General features: G+C 35.6%; 1 protein-coding gene across 3 annotated transcripts in view; it reads right to left on the bottom strand.

Annotated features, from left to right (window-relative positions):
* Nucleotides 1–18660, bottom strand: part of RNF13 (ring finger protein 13) — a 50153-nt gene extending 31493 nt beyond the window's left edge. Inside the window, exons 1-4 of one of the 3 annotated variants that reach the window (XM_026065114.1) lie at nucleotides 18459–18658; nucleotides 12545–12667; nucleotides 9994–10074; nucleotides 4957–5082 (exon numbers count right to left, since the gene is read on the bottom strand). In XM_026065114.1, the coding sequence (XP_025920899.1) occupies nucleotides 4957–5082; nucleotides 9994–10074; nucleotides 12545–12667; nucleotides 18459–18470 (342 nt within the window). In that variant the 5' untranslated portion in view covers nucleotides 18471–18658. Of the gene's footprint in view, nucleotides 1–4956; nucleotides 5083–9993; nucleotides 10075–12544; nucleotides 12668–18458 lie in introns of all 3 variants that reach the window. The other 2 variants (XM_026065113.1, XM_026065115.1) reach the window with 2 other exon arrangements.
* Between the last annotated feature and the right edge of the window lie 54 nt (nucleotides 18661–18714).

The following is an 18714-nucleotide window of genomic DNA, read 5'->3' on the forward strand; positions in this document are numbered from 1 at the left end:
ATGAATTTAGAAGTCTGCCTCTGTTCTTAAATTGCTACTAACAAGCAGGGAGAGACTGAAGATATTTCCAAGTGACTATAAAATGAGCCAATTTGGAAAATACAAAACAATTAACAGTGTTGCATTTTATACATTTTAGTTCCTTCTTCATTAATATTGATGTTCTTCTTGGCCTTATTTGGGAACATTTCATTATTAGTTACAAAATCTGTACCTCAAGATACTTAGGGGCTGAACACCAACGCATAATAGGGGAAAATCATACCTGTTTTCGGAGACTGGTAAATGTTATTAAATTTTTTTTAAAAATTCAACTTCCTATAATATTGTCAAAGATGTTTTATTCATATCAGTGGTTCAGTTGTTCTATAGAATCTTAGTACCCCAAGTTTTCAACATTTGAGGAGAAGGTCATCTCAACTGTTCCCTTCCCAAATACAAGACATTATGCTAGTCCCTGAGCCTGGGATCATTAAGTTGTCAAAAGGAATGTTAAGTCATTTTCTTTAAAGATTTAACAACTTCTGTTGTATCTCAAACATTCAAAGGGATGGACAAGTATTTTTAAATCAGAGAAATTTTAGAATTAGGTCCAGAAAATAAGTATTTAAATGTGCAGTCTAACACCCTATAAACAATGTCCCCCCCAAACGTTTTCCCTAGCAGCTTGAGCTACAAATATTTTAGAGAAAATTTTCAAATATTTTGTGTTCTAAGTATACAGATAGACTAGTACTTTCATAAGGAATTAAGATGATACAATCTGACAAAATTATTGTTGCTGTTATCACCTACAACTCATGCTCAGTAGCAACAATGAACACTACCCCAAAAACATGATGTCACCAACAGTAGTAGTATGCAAAGCAATGCATAAAAGCTGTTGACTTTGCTCCTTTCAAAAATACAGGGATGCAGAATTGGAAAGCTACTACTTGCTCATTTAATCATCCTGTATTTTTGTCAGTCTGGTACATCTATTACAGGAGGAAGTATGTTTAGGATGCTGCTTTGATGCAATGTGCGCACAAGGTTTGGCAACAGATGAAGAGGAGAGAAAATGGTATCCACTTCTCCTCACCTTCAACAAAACAACATCCCTTCCCTGCATGCAAGTGCAGATTGATATAGCACAGAGGTACAATTTGCAGTATCAGGCATACTTGATTGATCTGCTAAGCACCTTTAAATGTATGAAGATCTGCCACTTTTATGATTTACAGAATCACAGCATGGTTGGGGTTGGAAGGCACCTCTGGAGATCATTTGATCCAATTTCCCAGCTTAAGCAGGGTCACCTAGAACACATTGCTCAGGGCTGCATCCAGTCGGGTTAGGAATATCTCCAAGGACGGAGACTCCACAACCGCTCTGGGCAACCTGTTCCAATGTTGCACCACCCTCACAGGAAAAAAGGGCTTGCTTATGTCCAAACAGAATTTCCCATGTTTCAGGTTGTGCCCATTGCCTCTCGTCCTGTCCCTGGGCACCACTGAGAAGAGCCTGGCTCCACCTTCTTTACACCCTCCCATCAGGTATTTATACATGCTGATAAGATCCCCCCGAGCCTTCTCTTCTCCAGGCTGAGCAGTCCCAGCTCTCGCAGCCTCTCCTYRCATGAGAGATGCTCCACTCCCTTCATCAGCTTTGTGGCCCTTTGCTGGACTCACTCCAGTCCATCCGTGTCTCTCTTGTACTGGGAGCCCAGCACTGGATATAGTACTCTAGCTGTGATTTTTTTAATTTTTATTTAAATAGGAGAATTTTTTAAAAGTAGATTTTTAAAATTTTAGTTTTTTAAAGCAGGATTTTTATTTAAAAAAGGAAAATGACAACAGTCCCAGAGAAATAAGATGAGCACTATGAGACCAAAGACTATATACACTGGAATATTTTCCGCAAACTCCTGCAGGGAGAAAACAATGTATGACTACCTTTCTTTAAAGCAACTGTTTCAGTATGTCTTAACTGTGTTTATTTTGTACTTGTTTTGAACAGAAAAAAAAACTTCTACTACTGCTTTTTCATTATCTAAGCAGTGCAACACCCTCTGTCAATGCACTGAAATAAGAAACAAATATATTACACTGCAGTGTTTCCAAATAGTACTTTTTCAGTTAAATGTTGTGTAGATAAAACACTTTAAACAAGGTTCAAATTACAGTTGTAAAACAGGCTTATTGTCAAAGGCACACTGCTTAGAAATCATGACCACAGCCAAATACCCTCTGCACACACTACCACTGAGCACAGGTTTAAAGGCACCATCTAGCTGTAAAAACAGTTATATTTGCCTATTTAGTCAGATTGTGAAGTTTTAACTTCACTCTAGCTACCCAGGGTTCCAAAGATAAAAAACACTAATTGTATGCTAAAATTGAAGTATTAATCCATTTTTAACATACATCTAAACAGGGTGACACAGCTTCAGGAAGTGGTTTCTTACTAAATAATGAGTTTCCATTATAAGAACACGACAATCAGCTCCTTACTCAACAGTTACAGACCTCAGATTGGCATCAATTCAGATTCCCTCACTGTATGCCTAATGCTAAACAGCAAAACAATGTTACTGTAATACACAGACACCTTGGGGCTTCTCAGTATTTTTAAAATCAGCGTTAGTTGTAAACATAGAAGCATGGCTTGGAGCCTGCCCAATATTACGTCACTACATAAGATATGCATAACACATACATAGAACAATGTATGTGTAGCAACGTATTTGCTGGATTCCGTTGCCCAAAGAGGCAGAATTTTAACATAAGGTATCTTTACCTAAATTATATATAATCCAAGATCATTCTAATATATATTTCCATATGTGGCGCAGTTTTACATTATGTTTATTTTGCTGGATGAACCTTTTATGTAGGCAGAAAATGTGACAGCCCCAGCATGCTGCCGACAACATATTTCACAGTCGGTGATGACCAGACCCTCAATGCAGGCTTGAGAAATAAGTTTTGTAATTATGCAGGAGTTCAAAGCACCGTATCACCACCTGTTGACAAGTCCTTTCCCACACAGCTCACCAACATGAACAGCAGTAGCAATCAGTTATAACAAGTGAGAAGATACTTTACAGGGCCCTGAACCTCCTTCATTTGCTTCCAGCCTTTACCCTTCTCCTATTGCGACATAATCCTTTCTGTAAGAAATAACTAGATGCGAAGAAAGAAATGGAAGGAAAGAGGAAATGGTTTCTGGCCTGGTAAAGATTCATACACAATAAAACCAAGAAACAGCTATTCACCTGTATTTGTAGTTTTTAAATATAAAACAAAGGGATAGATGGGACTTTAAAACAAACAGCAATTTCTGTTAAAATCTGCATCTATCCTATCCTACATATCAGACAACTTATACATAAAATAACTCACATTTCAACGCAGATTTTCAGGCCAGCTGTCCTCAATGCCCACCTGACTCCTTGAGCAGCAAGATTCTCAGGCTGAAGACACATTGGCCAGACAGTAGATGACCTATGACTCTGAAATGCACTTCAAGTCCCCAGAGCAGTCCACAAGCAGAATGCCCAAAGATCGTGGTCACCTGCCTGAGGATTCCAGATCTTTAGTGCTATGGATCCTAAACCCTAACAACGCCAGCTAGAGATGAAGCTCCACAGTTTCTTGACTTGCTGAATCCCTTGGACTACCTGTTAGGATATCTGGCTCTTGAGAAGCGATGCTGTTAAGCTCTGGAAACACAAGGGCCTCAGAGACTTTATCCTTCAGGCATGCAGTCAAGAAGTCAATCAGGGATTAGCAGGGGAAAAAAGCAAGTCCTGTGATGGCTAGTCACAACACTGATTGCTTCAACAAAATAAGCTGTTTTCAGCAAACAAGCATTTGTTGTATTTTCTGATTTAAAAAAGTATTCCGTTAGAATACTTCTGACCTGTTCCATTAACAATAGCTTCAGCAGTAAAACTGCCCCATCAACTTAGGGACAGCAAACAAATAGGCAAAGAGAATGTGTGAAAGAAGTAGCTATTTGCCCCCCCTTTTCCCACTAAGCCATATACACACAAGGCAAGAGGATTCACAGTACAAAATATTTGAAGTTCCTGAGCTTGACGTAAAACTAGATTACCTGAACAATATGGCTACCTTTGCTGCTGGAAACTATAGTCTGGGCAGAATTCACATGTTTAACCGCAACAGCATGTAACTAAACACACCACATAGCAACAAATATGGTTGGATCTCATTTTAGTTCATGAAAGTAAAAAACAAATTGAAGAACCCTATTTTTCTTAAGGCATCCTTTGTTGCCCCATATATATCCTAGTTAAATAAAAATAATTTTATTTTGTATTTTTAACATAACAGCGTATACTCCACTTAAGCTGCAGGTCACAATTTTTATAATAAAAATATTTTATAATATAGTATCTAACTGTTGTTTCAATTAAAAACATTCTCATCCTGCCACTTATGTCTGCCTGTTTCTACTGAGCAGAGCACTATGTCCTCTCACCATCCACCAACTGTGACACTACAATTGTTCATGGAGACTCACTCTGAGCCACAACAAGGAGATGACCCAGCTTTAAAACAAACACACAAGAAAAAAAAAAAAACAGGCTTACAGATTTTGGGTGCTTTTAAGTCATATCCATTCCCTGATCTCTGCTATGATCCCTGGCTATAAGGGTACAAGTGAGGGCAACAGATCATCTCACTGCAAGAAAAGCCGATATTGCTACTGAATACTTTCTATGATAAAACTACAGCACCAGTCATCCTCATTTACCACATATGAGGACTCAAACAGGTAACTCATGCAACTTTAAACTAAATCATATTACAAACAATGCTGCTTTATCTGCCTGCAGACAATAAAATTCTTTCTTCCCTTCAGAGTGTACTCTCATGTAAACTACAGATATTTTCTACAGCACCAGTAAATTCTCTAAGACCTTAAAATGAAAAAAAAAAAAAATCTTACCTTTTTATCAAAGTTGCACTCAAGCCTTCGAATTAACACAATAAAAGCACTGGACGAGTTGTCTTTCAATGGAGGTGGGGCTATAGGCTCACACGCATTCTCTGGCTTTGAATTTATCAGAAATCCCTGAAACAGTAACAGAATACTACCAGCTTTATTTCTCTTCAACAAAACTAAAAGGTTGGCAGACAAGTATAAAGAAAGAGAAATCCGTACATTTTCATACAATGGCCAAACAAATTCTTATTATCAGCTCAACCTATACCACAGCAAAATTTCTGTTACACCCCTGACTATTTATGTTGATCAGAATCTTTGTAAAGAACTAGAAATCTCGGAAGAAAATACATTTTTTCCAGTTACATCTGAAGTTCATATCTCACTTTGCAGTACAGTCTAGTATAAAGAGCACTGCACATAGTACAATAATATTGTTAAATTGATTTTCCTAAGACATACCCAAAGTAATTAAGAAAACAAGATTATTCTAGACCAAGAAGTACAACCAAAAACTTAACATTTGGCAGTTAAAAGGGAAAATAGAAGAGAGTTATATATGTGAAATTGACTATTAACAGTGAACTACCATACAAAATAGCTGATTTAATATGGTTTGCAAAGACTATGAATCATAACATCTGCTACAGTTGAAAGATTCACAGAGCAGGAAATTCTGTGAATATCAATCTTGAAGCAACTTTTGGACTGTTTCTAGCTGACCGAGTACTTCACAACATAACAAGTTTTGGACAGAAATTCTCCTAACCTGCTGCTTTAACATCTGCTGAAGAATTCTAAAACTTCTCTGGGAAGAAAAATGCTCCTCTGAATACTGAATGCCTCAACACTAGTCCCTCTCCATGATGTTATTTCCATGTTGGCTACTCCCTTGAGCTTCACTAATACTGTAAATACTCTGTAAAGACTGCAGATAAGGAATTTTTTTTTTTTTTTTAAGATACATGCTGAAAGAATATCATGCGTACTACACATTGAAATTTGTTTCAGCTCTGAGGAGAAAAAGACCTTCCTTTATCTCTTCTGGAATATGCTTACTTCATTGTTCAAATCTCCAGCTCATCTGAAAAGGAGTTTCCCAGAATAAGTAGGAGCATAACCCCTTAGATGCTCTGTGTTTGCATCATGTATTGGTCTTACCACTTCAACCACTGAAGACAAACTGGGTCTTATCAGATCATTTATCAAAGTTCAATATATTATTTTAGCTTTAGGGATGGAATCATAAAAAAGTCAGACTAATGTCATCAGCCATCTAAACTGAGCCTCCATTTTATTTCCTTGAAAGATAAAATATCAGGATTAGAATGATCATTTCAAGCTGTTCTGTTCCCCCATTCTGGTAGCCACAATTAAATTACTTATGTCACTAGCTTAGTGAAGAGTAAAATTTGCTGCTCCTGAAGTCAGTAGGCAATACAGACACTTATCACTCAGAAGAATCAGGTAATTTTCTTCTTTACCATAGATTTTTACACTTTACATTAGTCATGCAGTTTGAAAACTGTACTCAATTTATAAAGAAAGTCTTGTAGAAGTTTCTTTAATTATTACCTTTCATTTGTCAGACTCAGAATGCCAACTTTTAAAATTTATTTTGTTTTGCTTATATAGACTTTGTTTATATAGATAAGGTTAACTTTATTAAAAGGGAAGGATATTCAAAGTCTGAAGTTTATCTGCTTAGAATTATTTAAAACGTGAGTATTTTGAACTACTGAAGATTTTACTTTCAGAAAGCCACAAATTGTCAAGAATACCACATATTAGGCAAGCCAGTTTGACAGTTTTATTTTAATCGGTTTTAGTTAATAATAGATGACCATATGACATAAGAACTAGATCATATGGTCAGTTTAAAATGTTCATCTTGTCCCATTCAACACCAGCTAGATCAATTAGAAAGGAGTCACAGATTGTCAGCCATGTTAAGGAAAAGGGATCTTGATGTTAATTAAGAAAAATTACAAAACAAAAACTGACCAGAACCCTGTCTCTGTTCCACTCTCCCTCCTTCCCCTTCCAACTATGTAAAGTGTCTAAGGAAACTGACCCAACTTAGGCATCTAAACATACGCTATGTGAATACCATTTATTATCTTGTGTAGAACAGAAAAGAGGGGACAAAGTTTGACAGAAACGCAAATGCATTGTTTTCAGGCAGGAACACTTCATCTGTGAACTTATCTTCCATTAACTCTGTGTGAAGAGGAGCAAGACCAATTCTTCCTACCCTTTTGGAGATCTCCGCAATTCTCTTTCTTGAGGTACTTCAGCCTCTTATCACACACCTCAACAGTATTCTCCACTAGTTACTCCACAATCTATCAATAATTATCTTTTCAAAATTTAAATTTCTGTGATTATTAATCCCCAAAGAAGCTCAGAGCACTCTTCTCAAGTAGTTACAAACTACAGCAGATTCTGGAACACTGTAGGCAGGAAGCACCTTTCATTTCATTTACCTCTTATTTGCATCAACAGTATGTCTTCCAGAATTAACTTTATTACATGTATGACAGCCCACTGTCTACACTTAGAAAAGAAGGAACAAATTCTTAATTTCCCATTGCCTGACAGTTCATAGAGGCTATACTAGACACTAATCAACATAGCAACTAATTTTATAAAAGAAGCAGTCAGGAGGTGTCAGTGTGAGAGACTGATTAGAAAAGGCATTTTTGATTCAATCTTCTCTATGAAACTTTTCCTGAATTTATGCTGACCATAGGAACTACACGCTCCTAACTACTGCACAAATTGGGACTTGGACTGAATGCCACATCTGCCATAACCACATACCTCCATCACTTGATCAAATTTCCCTTGTACTTTATTTTTTCAAACTTCAGCCATGTGAGTATCAACATGTGATTTTTTTCATTCCCGGATATTCTGAATTCAAACTAATAATTTATGTTTTCTAATTTTCACAAATAATTCAAATTTTTACCACACTTTCTACCTGGAAAAATTATCTCTTCACAGCAGATTTTGATTAGTGAGATTCAGAACAATCTAGTTTGTGCAACAAGAAGAGGTTATGTTCATTCTTAATTTGAAATAAAATCTCTTCAGACTAGTGGTTGCTTCTTTATGTTTGTGCCATAATGTCATAGTGCGATAAAGGCTTTTGGGCACTAATGACATGGAGTATCCTTTGAAATAAGAACATTTCTACAAGATTCATACTTGTTCAAATCCTTTCAAAAACTAGAGCAACTTCATCATACACATAAAAAGAGGGGAAACACCAGAAAATAAGTAGTAAATACTTTGTTGTAAGAGTTAAATCACAGGCAATCACAAGAAGCTGTATTGCTGGGGGAATCAAGAAATGATTGCTACAGTCCTAATTAATCCAGCTCTTCCACAGTCTGTTACCATCATGTTAAAGTCAGATATGTCCTTGAGAGCCCTAAACTCTGTTTTCACTGAGAATTTATGTAAATTATATTTTATAGATTTATATTATTCATCAAGTTTAACCCACAATAGATAGAAGTAATTTTGTTTTCAGGAATAATTTTTATATTGATCCATCTTAGCAGAGAAGCTGCACCAGCAATCTGATCTTTGCCAAGTTTGTGGTGACAGACAACATTGCTCTGTCTAGAACAATTAAAAACAATATCCACTAGAAATTCTATGTTGTTGGGCTGACAGCCAAAGTTTGGCCCCCAAGATTCCCAGGACTCATCCATCAAGCATTACTTTTGTTATGTAATGTCATGTAAAGCATTTACTTTAACCAGAGTGGTAACATCTGAAACCAACTGTATTCTACAGAGAAGTTCCACACAAGTCACACAATGTCACATTATAGTTAAATAAATGCATACATGGAAACCAAAGCTTAAATATCACTATACTAGGTTTTTTTTACATGTTAACATATGTTCTTTAAAACATTTAACTGAGAAACTGTTCTTCTAAGGCCCCAGACACAGATGACTGACCACTGTATGAACAGACCCTGAAAGCCAAAAAATCCACCCTACTTTTATTGTACACTTTGGCACCAATTATTACAGAATCTGATAGATTTTACAAGTTGTACATTAACTAATAACTCCTAATCATAAGTACTGAGCAAGAATGATATTTTCATCCTGCTTCAACCAATAACACAGCATTTTTGAAATAAGTAAAATCTTAATGTAGGCAAAGAAAAAAGTTTCAATATTACTTCCAGGACTAAAATTCATTATTTCTACACAGATGACCCCATCTTAGTTAAGAGATAGTGCTGTCTAACAGTTAAAAAGGTTAGAGTCAAAGCTCCTTACACCTATTTTTGATGAAACAAATTGGCTCACTACTTGTCCTTGGGCAAATCACTTAATGTCCCTGTTTCTCAATTTAGCTGGTAAACAATACTAGCTCTAACTACAGTCCTCCCCATAATAAAACCCATTGGGGATGAAGATGAAGTAGTTTTCTTGAAGTTTCATTTGCAGAAGAATTCTTACAGTTACAGGAATTCTATACCAATTTATTCCTCTGTAAATTCTGGTTATCCTTTGGGATTAGAATGACACCATACCGTATACGAGTAATCAGGTCTTGTACCTCCACATCACTTTTGCATATTTTTTACTTACTGGCATTGCAACATCAACAATGCTGCATAGCCAGATTTTGGGGCCAGATATGCTACAGACAGAATGAATCGGAAAGTAGCTCTCTGCCCCATATGCTATTCACTGTCTCAATAGGCATGCAATTTACAGCAGTTTCCCTACACTGAAAGTTGGACAATAGTCTGCATAAATACATTTACAGCCCAGAATTCTTAAGGAAATTAAAAACACGTACATCTCAGTCATAAATACTTACTCATACATTGTTAAAAGTGACAGCCAGACAAACAGCTTACTGCCTCTAGGCTGATTCCATGTAACCATTTCCACAATATAAGTAGTAATGAAAAAAAAAACTACCCCAAACCTTTTTTTACCCCCTGCTTTCTTATACTTGTTCTATATATTCAGGGTTGTTTTGTTTTGTTTTTTTTACCTTCAGGCCTTCTGCTGGTAGTCTGTAGCCAAACCTAGCAGGTAGATCATCAAAGGTCTGAGTTCCATTTTCAAAGTTATACTAAGAGAAATAAATTTTAAAGAAAGTTCAGGTTTGCAACAAGAGAGAAATACATAATTCTAAGAATAAACAGTATCATGTACTTTTTAGATTAAAGTATTTATCAGATGTAACACCTCTTGCAATGCTAATAAAATCATAAAATTGCTTCTACTATTGGTCTTCCATCCATATGGGAACACCATTCTTATGTTACCTAGCGGTCAAAAAAGTTATTTATCAAGCAAGAACCTTTATGTTAAGTCTTTCCTTCTACTAGCTACAATTCAAGTATCACCACATTTGCAGAAGAGAAGCAGTAAACAGCTCTGAAAACTCTAAAGCAAAAACCTGAAAAGCAGATTTTTTTTTTTTTTTTTTTGCACTTTGAATTGACTTATATACAGTGAAGAACAGCTTTTAAGAAGTGGTTTGTTATAAGCAAAGAATAGCCTCTATATGTTATGCTTTCTTAACTCCCTGTCATCTATTCAGGGTAGTAACTAACTCAGGTTAGTAATCAGCTTTACAGTTTTGTTTTATACCAACTATGAGCTTCCATTTCAAAATAGAGGAATACTGTAAAGAACTTAAATTTGTGGAAGCTTTTCCTTTTTCCTTGTGTGATTTTTCCACAGCTCTATGAGATGGCTATCCAGTGGAGAATCCATACAATAAAAAACAGGATATATGATAAAATTTATTTTCATTTTAGATAAGAAAGTTAGTTTCCTGCAAAAGTTGTGAATTATATAATAATTGACTTGAATGCATATTAGTTGGTTAATATTAAATAGTTCAATGACTCAAAAATATTTCTTTATTTATTGTTTCAGCTGCCAAACACAATAATCAAAGGATCATGTTTATTTCAGAGTGATACTACCTCTCAATAACCAGACTTAGACATGGGAACTCAAACTCTAATTCAAAGACTGACACTTTCATGATTAATCTCGCTCCTTTGAAAGGAGGAAAATTTCAAAGGAGCTCCCTTCTGACAGACTTTTATAAAATTAGGAAAAAAAAAGGTGGAAATGAAGCAAACTTCAAGAGAAGGGGGTTTGTTTTGTGTAATGCATCTGCTTCATACAACCTTTCCTTTTTATCTTCCATTCAAAAAGCACACAGCACAGCTCTATGCCAGTAAATTGTCTTCCTTAATCCTCATCTCTCACTCATCTATCATTTTGAAAATGTTGTTCTTGTATTTCTGTCATGTATGCTTTCCCCTGAACCATCTAGCTGGCCCCAACTTGTGCTAGGAGTCAGTCACAAACCTATTTATTTTTATTCCATATTAAAAAAATAACCAGTCATGCTTCATACACACAAAACTGAACTTTATACAAACATAACCCTTGATTTGAGGCTGCAGCTGTATGAGAACACAGAAGCATAAACATATACCTAATTCAGTAGGGAAAGAAAGAATTTATTTCCTTGGAGAACATAAAATTTTGCCTGGATTTCATTAACCCATGAAGACTTCCAAAACTATAAGCTGTCTATATGCCTTCAATTTCCCAATTGCATATGAAATAGCATGCAAACATTTCCTTATCTTCTGCATATCTCTCAAGCATTCCACTGGCTCCTTTTCACAACAAAGTTTTAGTAAGTGTCCAGTTCATCCTTTCATTCCTACCTTAAAGGTATTTTCATAATAGATCTGTAATTTCCCAAGTATCCTAGAATGAAAGACACTTTTCTATTTTCAGATGGAATTATTTTCGAACACAGTGCACACAGATGCTTAACCACATTAAACTAAACTTTCAGAATGATCTTTTCTTAAGTATGTTTTTTAAAATCTTCCCTAAGAGAGGAAGTAAGCAAGCATAGAAATTAGTTTTCCTATGAAAAGAGGAAGCATGGGCTTCATGAGAGAGGAAGAGGGGAAAAAAAATCAGTTTTACAGTAGAAAGCTAGTTTAAAGTTTCACTGTAAAATGGTGATGACAGTATAAAACAATAAAACATTTATCTGCATTGTTTCTTAAAATTTTTATCTACAAAAAAAAAAAATCTAGGTCTAACATGTACAAAGACTTTGCTTACAAGGACTCTGACCCAGAACTAGCTTGTACTAATCACAGGAGAATTATTTTACTTACTTTATTTATATAAAGCTACCCTACAAAATGGCATCCATCACTAAAAGTTAAATTGCTATCTAAAGCAAATAAGCACAGCATTCTTTTAACAGGGTTGTAACATGCTATAGATGTCTGGTCATACTGGAACTCTGTAAGCAACTTTAACAGAACTAAGCACTTTCACTATCATGGTATCTGAGCACACATCATTTGTAAGCTCTTTTAAAATGTACAATTTATTTTCACACTGAATGCAAGTGTTTAGGCAATTCCACTCCAAACAAGCTGCTATAACATTTACCGCATCATGTGATTCATTATTAGAAAAGTCTGAAATAAGATTCAACTTTATAAAAGATTTCATCTATGTATAGAGAAATTACTTATACTTACTGCTAAAATATCTGCCTCCACTGGTAAAAGATTCAGGAAAGCAAATAACTGAACTGTCAAAATAGTGTATATCTGAGTGGCAGACAACATCAGCATTCCTATTGACAACAGCATATTTAATACCTGCAACAACAAAAACAAAAAACAAAACAGAGTCAAGACATACAGCAAGTATTTTTCATTTTACTGGGCTCTATCAGTCAGGTAAAACTTATCTTCCAAAGAAGTATGCAAAAAGATATTCTATGTTTACTTTTGAGAGACAAGTAATATTTAATTTATATAGTTATTTTAGAGGTAGAAGTCCCTTTTGCTAAAAGCATGCAACCCACATGGGAATGCATGAATAAAGCACAAAAATGATTAGAGTAGCACTTCAAAAAGCTTTAGGCAACATGTGGCTATGCAAGCAGCATATAGGAATGAACATTTGCATGATGTATATGCTAATCATCCTTAGACATTCTTAATTTTAATCATCCCTTCTTCTACCATAAATCCAAATCACCCCAGTTCTTCACAAACCTAGAGTAATTCTACTACAAGCATTTATTCTAAATATATACTTGGAAAACCACTGTGTTAGCAGCAGGTAACAAATAACAACTAATTCTATCAACTTCAGTGAAATTCACAAATATTCCAATATAACTCATGACCTGGACAGCAGTGGGGAATTTAGCAGATTCAGTTTCCCGTAAAGTGTATTCATTTTTTTTTTGAGACCCTTAAAAACAAGAGCATATATATTCTTTAAGATATTCTTGCATGTGTTTCATGAGTTCATTAAAAGGAAGTTAATTCTACTTTGTTAAAAAATTTCCATCAAAACCAACAGCAAAAAGCAACAACTTTTGTCTTTTGAAATAGAGGGGGCTTGTTTTCTAACAGAAACTGCTCTTTAAAACTGTGATCTGTCATTAATCAAAGCAAAACAGAAAGTGAGGCAAGAAGGTGGAAGGAAGGAAAATGATCATTTTGCTATTTTGCCTTTGCCAGGCAAAGATTTTTTTCATAAAAATATTTAAATACAAACTAAGGGCCTGAAATGAGCCTTGTATGAGCAATGATCCCTGCATTCTTACTGAAGTCATTGAGAGTATCATGATAAGCTCTCAAAAGTTTTGCATCAACAAAGGAGCACTGAAGTCCTTCTCAACTGTAACACATACATTAACTGCAACAGTAGCAGATCTCATTCCATAATCTCTCATATCAAAAGCTGACCAATTTTACAACACCCACATCTTGCAGCCACAGAATTAGGCTATTGAATACAACATAAATGTTAATGTTTGAATTTCAAACATCTCCAGCAAAGATAAAAGTTAACACTTAAAATATTAATCCACTGTATTGCTCAGCTTGGAAAATCTCGGTCTTATTTGAAATTGGCTATAGATTAATTTCCACTTGTCTTTTTCAAAAAGTTATTTTTCTGGCATTAATGAGAAACTGATTCTAGATAAAAATTCTAGGTAAAAATTCTACTAGTTAAATTGCAAAGTCAAGCATCCAAAAATTGGGGGAGGGAGAAGTTTCAGCCTTCCATACAATCAAATTATTTCTTTTAGTGCATGTCACTCATATACTGAATGAATCAAGGTCTTGCAGAGGGAAAAAAAAAGTATGATTTATTAGACTATAATCACACATACACAAAAAGGCAAACTAAAGTTGCACAAGTAGCCATAAAAGTAGCATTTCCCCAATTCTGAGTCCTTGACTTTCAATATAAACAGTATCTCTTAATACTTTCTTTAGAAACTTCTTAATATTTCTGAAGGGGTGGAAATTTCTTTATATGTACATTACACAGCATGCAGAGATGTGAGGGTTTGAGACTTAGTCCTAATCTGTGCTGCTGAGAAATGCTCTCTTGAACTGCAGAACTAGTTAGCTGACAGAGGGATAGAGACTCCCAGCGAGGAATGAAGTTTAGATAAGGATCCTGGTTAGCTGCCCATCCTATCATCCCTCATTAGCTACATGTAAGACTTCTGTTCTGTCCTGTGCTCCTGAAGCAAATGCTGGATTAATGCCATGCCAAAACAAACAAACAAAAACATTAGACCACTGCTTGATTTCTCTACCTCTTTACTTGTATTACACTTTCAATTTTTCCTTTTCAGATGTCATGTGCCATCAATTTATTTTATTAAAACAGAACTCAACATTAACATACAATTTCACCAAATTGCTAGTATAACATGTTCTGCATCAATACTCTGTATGACTCACAAAGGCAACAGCTAACCTTGACGAGCAGTTTATGAGCTTGTAACAGTGTACCGACTTGAGAGATTTGTTTTCTAAGTTTACATTACAAAAGAATAAATTTTAACTATGTTTTAACCTAGACCATTTAGTAGCATCTCCTCCATGTACAGAACTTGAGACAACAACTGTTCATTTCTATACATCATGCTCTTACAATCTGACTATACTCCTAGTAAAGTCCAATGGGACAGCAACAAGCACACAAACCTGTATGGTAAAAACTCAATGGGATCGTCAAATGGGAAATGGACTAATCTACTAGATTGGTCTATTCTTTAAAAAGAATAACAGAGAACTCTTTCATGTAGCAAATTTATTCCAAACAAAACTACCAACCAAGTGAGGCAACACATTTTAGTGCTTAAACAAATACTTTTTGTTTTTCTTTGGAGAGGCCTGTCTTAACAGCAAATAATCTCTTTAGATTAAGAAATTAAGTTAATGGAGAACTACCCTAACTCGGCCTCCCACAACAGCCTTTAACTTACTAACTTGGGATATAGTGAGACAGGAGTGTAGTCTGATCATCGCTAACTCCCAGAAAATCTGTGGCATCGGGAATAGGCCCATGAGAGTGTTGAAAGTCACCATTAATTAGAAGCAGCAGAGGGGAATTTCCCCTGAGCTCTCACTTCTAAATACTTCTCACTATAAAAATACAACCTGAAGATGAAGATCAGGACCTCTGTTCTCCACTGAGAAGTTACAGTCAGCACAATTTCTTTTTTGCACTGTTACTACAGGCATAATCCAGTCTTAAAACAGCCAATGACTAGCCATCTACAGAGGAACTTTAGATTCCTTTTAGGATCAGCTATAACATGATTATGAACAGGCATTCTCTTAAGAAAATACAGATACATTACTCCCCTCATAAAAACTTGCACCTAAATGTAATCTAGCCATAAAATCCAACATTCAAAATTCCAACACATACAACAAAAACCACGCGATCCAATACATCTCCTACATCATAGTACAAAACAAGTAACAGTTAAGCCCTACAGTCATCATGAAATCTAACCAACTTCACTACTGAATTTTTAAAGGGCCTGCTCGTTCACAAATGCATTCAAGTCTCTCTGGCAATACTTGTGGTTTCACTGTAAGAAATTAGTTGAAAATACATGAAATGAAAATAGTGGTAACACCCTTACACAAAACAACAGCAAACACACTGGATCCAATGCTGCAATAATAGTTATTAAAAAAAACAAAAACACAGATACAAAGTTTTAAAGTAGATGGTACAAGTCTAATATTACTGTTCTCAGACCACCTGGATCTCCTCTAACTTTTTTCATTAGAGGAATTCAAAGTACTTCACAGTTAAACTTAATTAGGTTGTCCAAATCATTTGTATTACTATTCAAAACCTCCCAGTCAAGGTTTCTTATTTAAATGCTTCCACATGGAATTTTTTTTTCATCTCACTGTAGGGATTTCATTCTGAAAATCACAGTTTCATTGACTCAACCAAAAAATCACAGACAAGACTACTCCATTCTCTTTTAGAATCAAGGGAAAACCTAAGAATGCCTAACTTCTTTTCCTATCCTTTGTGTTTTAAACAGAAAGCATTTTGCATGTTCTGGGGACCTCAGCATTAGTTACAGCAAATATTATAGGGTTAGGTTTGATTTAAACTGGCACTGATATGAAGATATTTAAAAATCAATACTGTTAATGGGAGTTAACAGTTGATATTTTCCAAAAGCAGTTCTTGTGATTCTGACTTGGTTATTCTGACATGTGATACTTTGTGAAACTTTCAGCTAGTTAGCAGAACAGAAGAAATTACAGTCATGCAAACCTGCCTCAGATTAATTACGAAATCCATGAATTTTTATTTCTAAATTAGGATGTATTAGTTCCTCTCATCCATCTCCCCTAACAAAGAGGATTCTGTGAAACTGGGAGGGTAAAGGGCAACCATTAAAAAAAATACCGTCATTCTTTACTATGCCAGAAGTAGCAAAGCAAGAGACTTGAAACTGTCACAGTATTTTATCCAATACAGTTAATTCAACCCACACCTTGCAACATACAAAAAGCATTAAAATAATACTAGGTGCTCAAAGTTAGAAAACACCAGAATTTGAGTTGTCCACACAAACAACATGCATATATAGCGTGGTCTTCTCCATAAAACAATTGCATACAATCAGATTCTTCTGGGTCCAAGAACTATTGCCTCAAATGTAAACAAAAAAGCCTTTCAATTCCTGAAGTTGTGCCTCATTTGTAGACTATAAGTTGCCTCATTCAATGAGGAGTATAGAACACAGAAACATAGTGGTATGTAATTAAAAAACGTTGTAAATCACACAAAAAAGTCAAACTACAAGCTTAATTAATCTTAGGCATTTTACATATGATTATCCTGACTCTATGACATTATCTTTCTTTTAGGATTCTCCTTAAATTACTCTGGGGGGTTGAGAGGGGGTTTTTTCTTCCCATTTTGCATTCTAGAATTCAGAAAACAAACTAATCTTAGGGAGACACACACTTCAGTCATAGGACTGAATGGGATCATCAGTTCAGAACCAGGGAGGAGAAAGTGTGAGATGTGCTGTACCACAGCATATGTAATAGCAGTAAGACAACCATAAAACAAATATACTAACCTAGAATACAGTAGGCAAGGTATTTCCCATAAAGATAAGGAGGCAGTAGTATTGTTGTACACACAATAAAAAGTACCTTTCTGATTACACTTTTTAAGGAATAGAAAAGCATAATGAGTCTTCTCACTTCAAGATTAGGATGGCTAAATAAACCAGATACAAGAACTACCAATACACAATAGATATATGTCTGCTGTGCCAGATAACAATAACTCTTTGCCTATCTCTTAATATATAGATTGTATCATTTGTATTAATAATAAAGGACTACAAAATACAGAGTGTATTTAAACAGAAGTCCAGTGGCTCCCAGACCAGAATATTTTACTTGAGGGATGAAAGTTTTCTGGACAGAGTCCCTGAATCCTGTCAAAAACACTAGTTTCATTCCTGCAAACATGAAAAAGCCTTGGGAAAAAGTTTAGGACAGATGGCCCAGAGAAACTTCTTGTTTTGGGAAACAGAACAGACAGAATACTCAGAGCTTTTGGCAACTGTCCTCAAGTACATAGAAGTACATATACATATATATGTACATCAAGTACATATAAACATCAAATTTTCAGAAACATACCTTGGTGAACTCAAAAACTACTCCCACAGCATAAGACAACAAAAAGTAATGACTTGTCCCCACAGCTATGTTCATGCTTCAACTCTCTCAAGAAAACAGCTGTCCTCCTTCCCCCAGCATCGGCAAAAGAATTTAATTTGCATGTCTACATGTAAGAGACTGAAATTCTATTTCAGTACCAAATAGGATTACAGTGCTTACAGCAATCACAAACATCATACGAACATATTAAAACTGCCCTGCCACAAACTCAGTGACCAAGTACTTTGGTAGACTTGGTCTCCGTTTTAAAATATAAAAAAATCCAGAATTCCACAAGCAGAGAACAAACACAATTTACACAGATAACATCAGTAATTTTTACAAGCATCTCCAAAAGCCACAGTGCCTTTGACTTTTTGCATTTTGATGTCGTCACACCATTACTGACCTGAATCTCCATCCAAGACCTATCCACAGAACTGAAAACTGAAGCACGCAAGGAAACTTCAGTGTTCAGACCTGAAGAGAAAAACGACACAGAATTTTCATTTTTGGTGTTTTTTGAGGACTCAAAACGTGGACAGAAGCAGGTAAGATGCAAATTCTTTTTGTCTTTTTTAACAGTAACGCCGTCACCAGGCGCTGCGCAACCGCCATGGCGGGCACTGCGCCTCGCCGCCTGCCGGAGGCGGCCGGCGCGGGGG

This window comes from Apteryx rowi, unplaced genomic scaffold (genome assembly GCF_003343035.1).
Source record: "Apteryx rowi isolate R43461 unplaced genomic scaffold, aptRow1 scaffold_224, whole genome shotgun sequence".
Classification (NCBI taxonomy): Eukaryota; Metazoa; Chordata; class Aves; order Apterygiformes; family Apterygidae; genus Apteryx; species Apteryx rowi.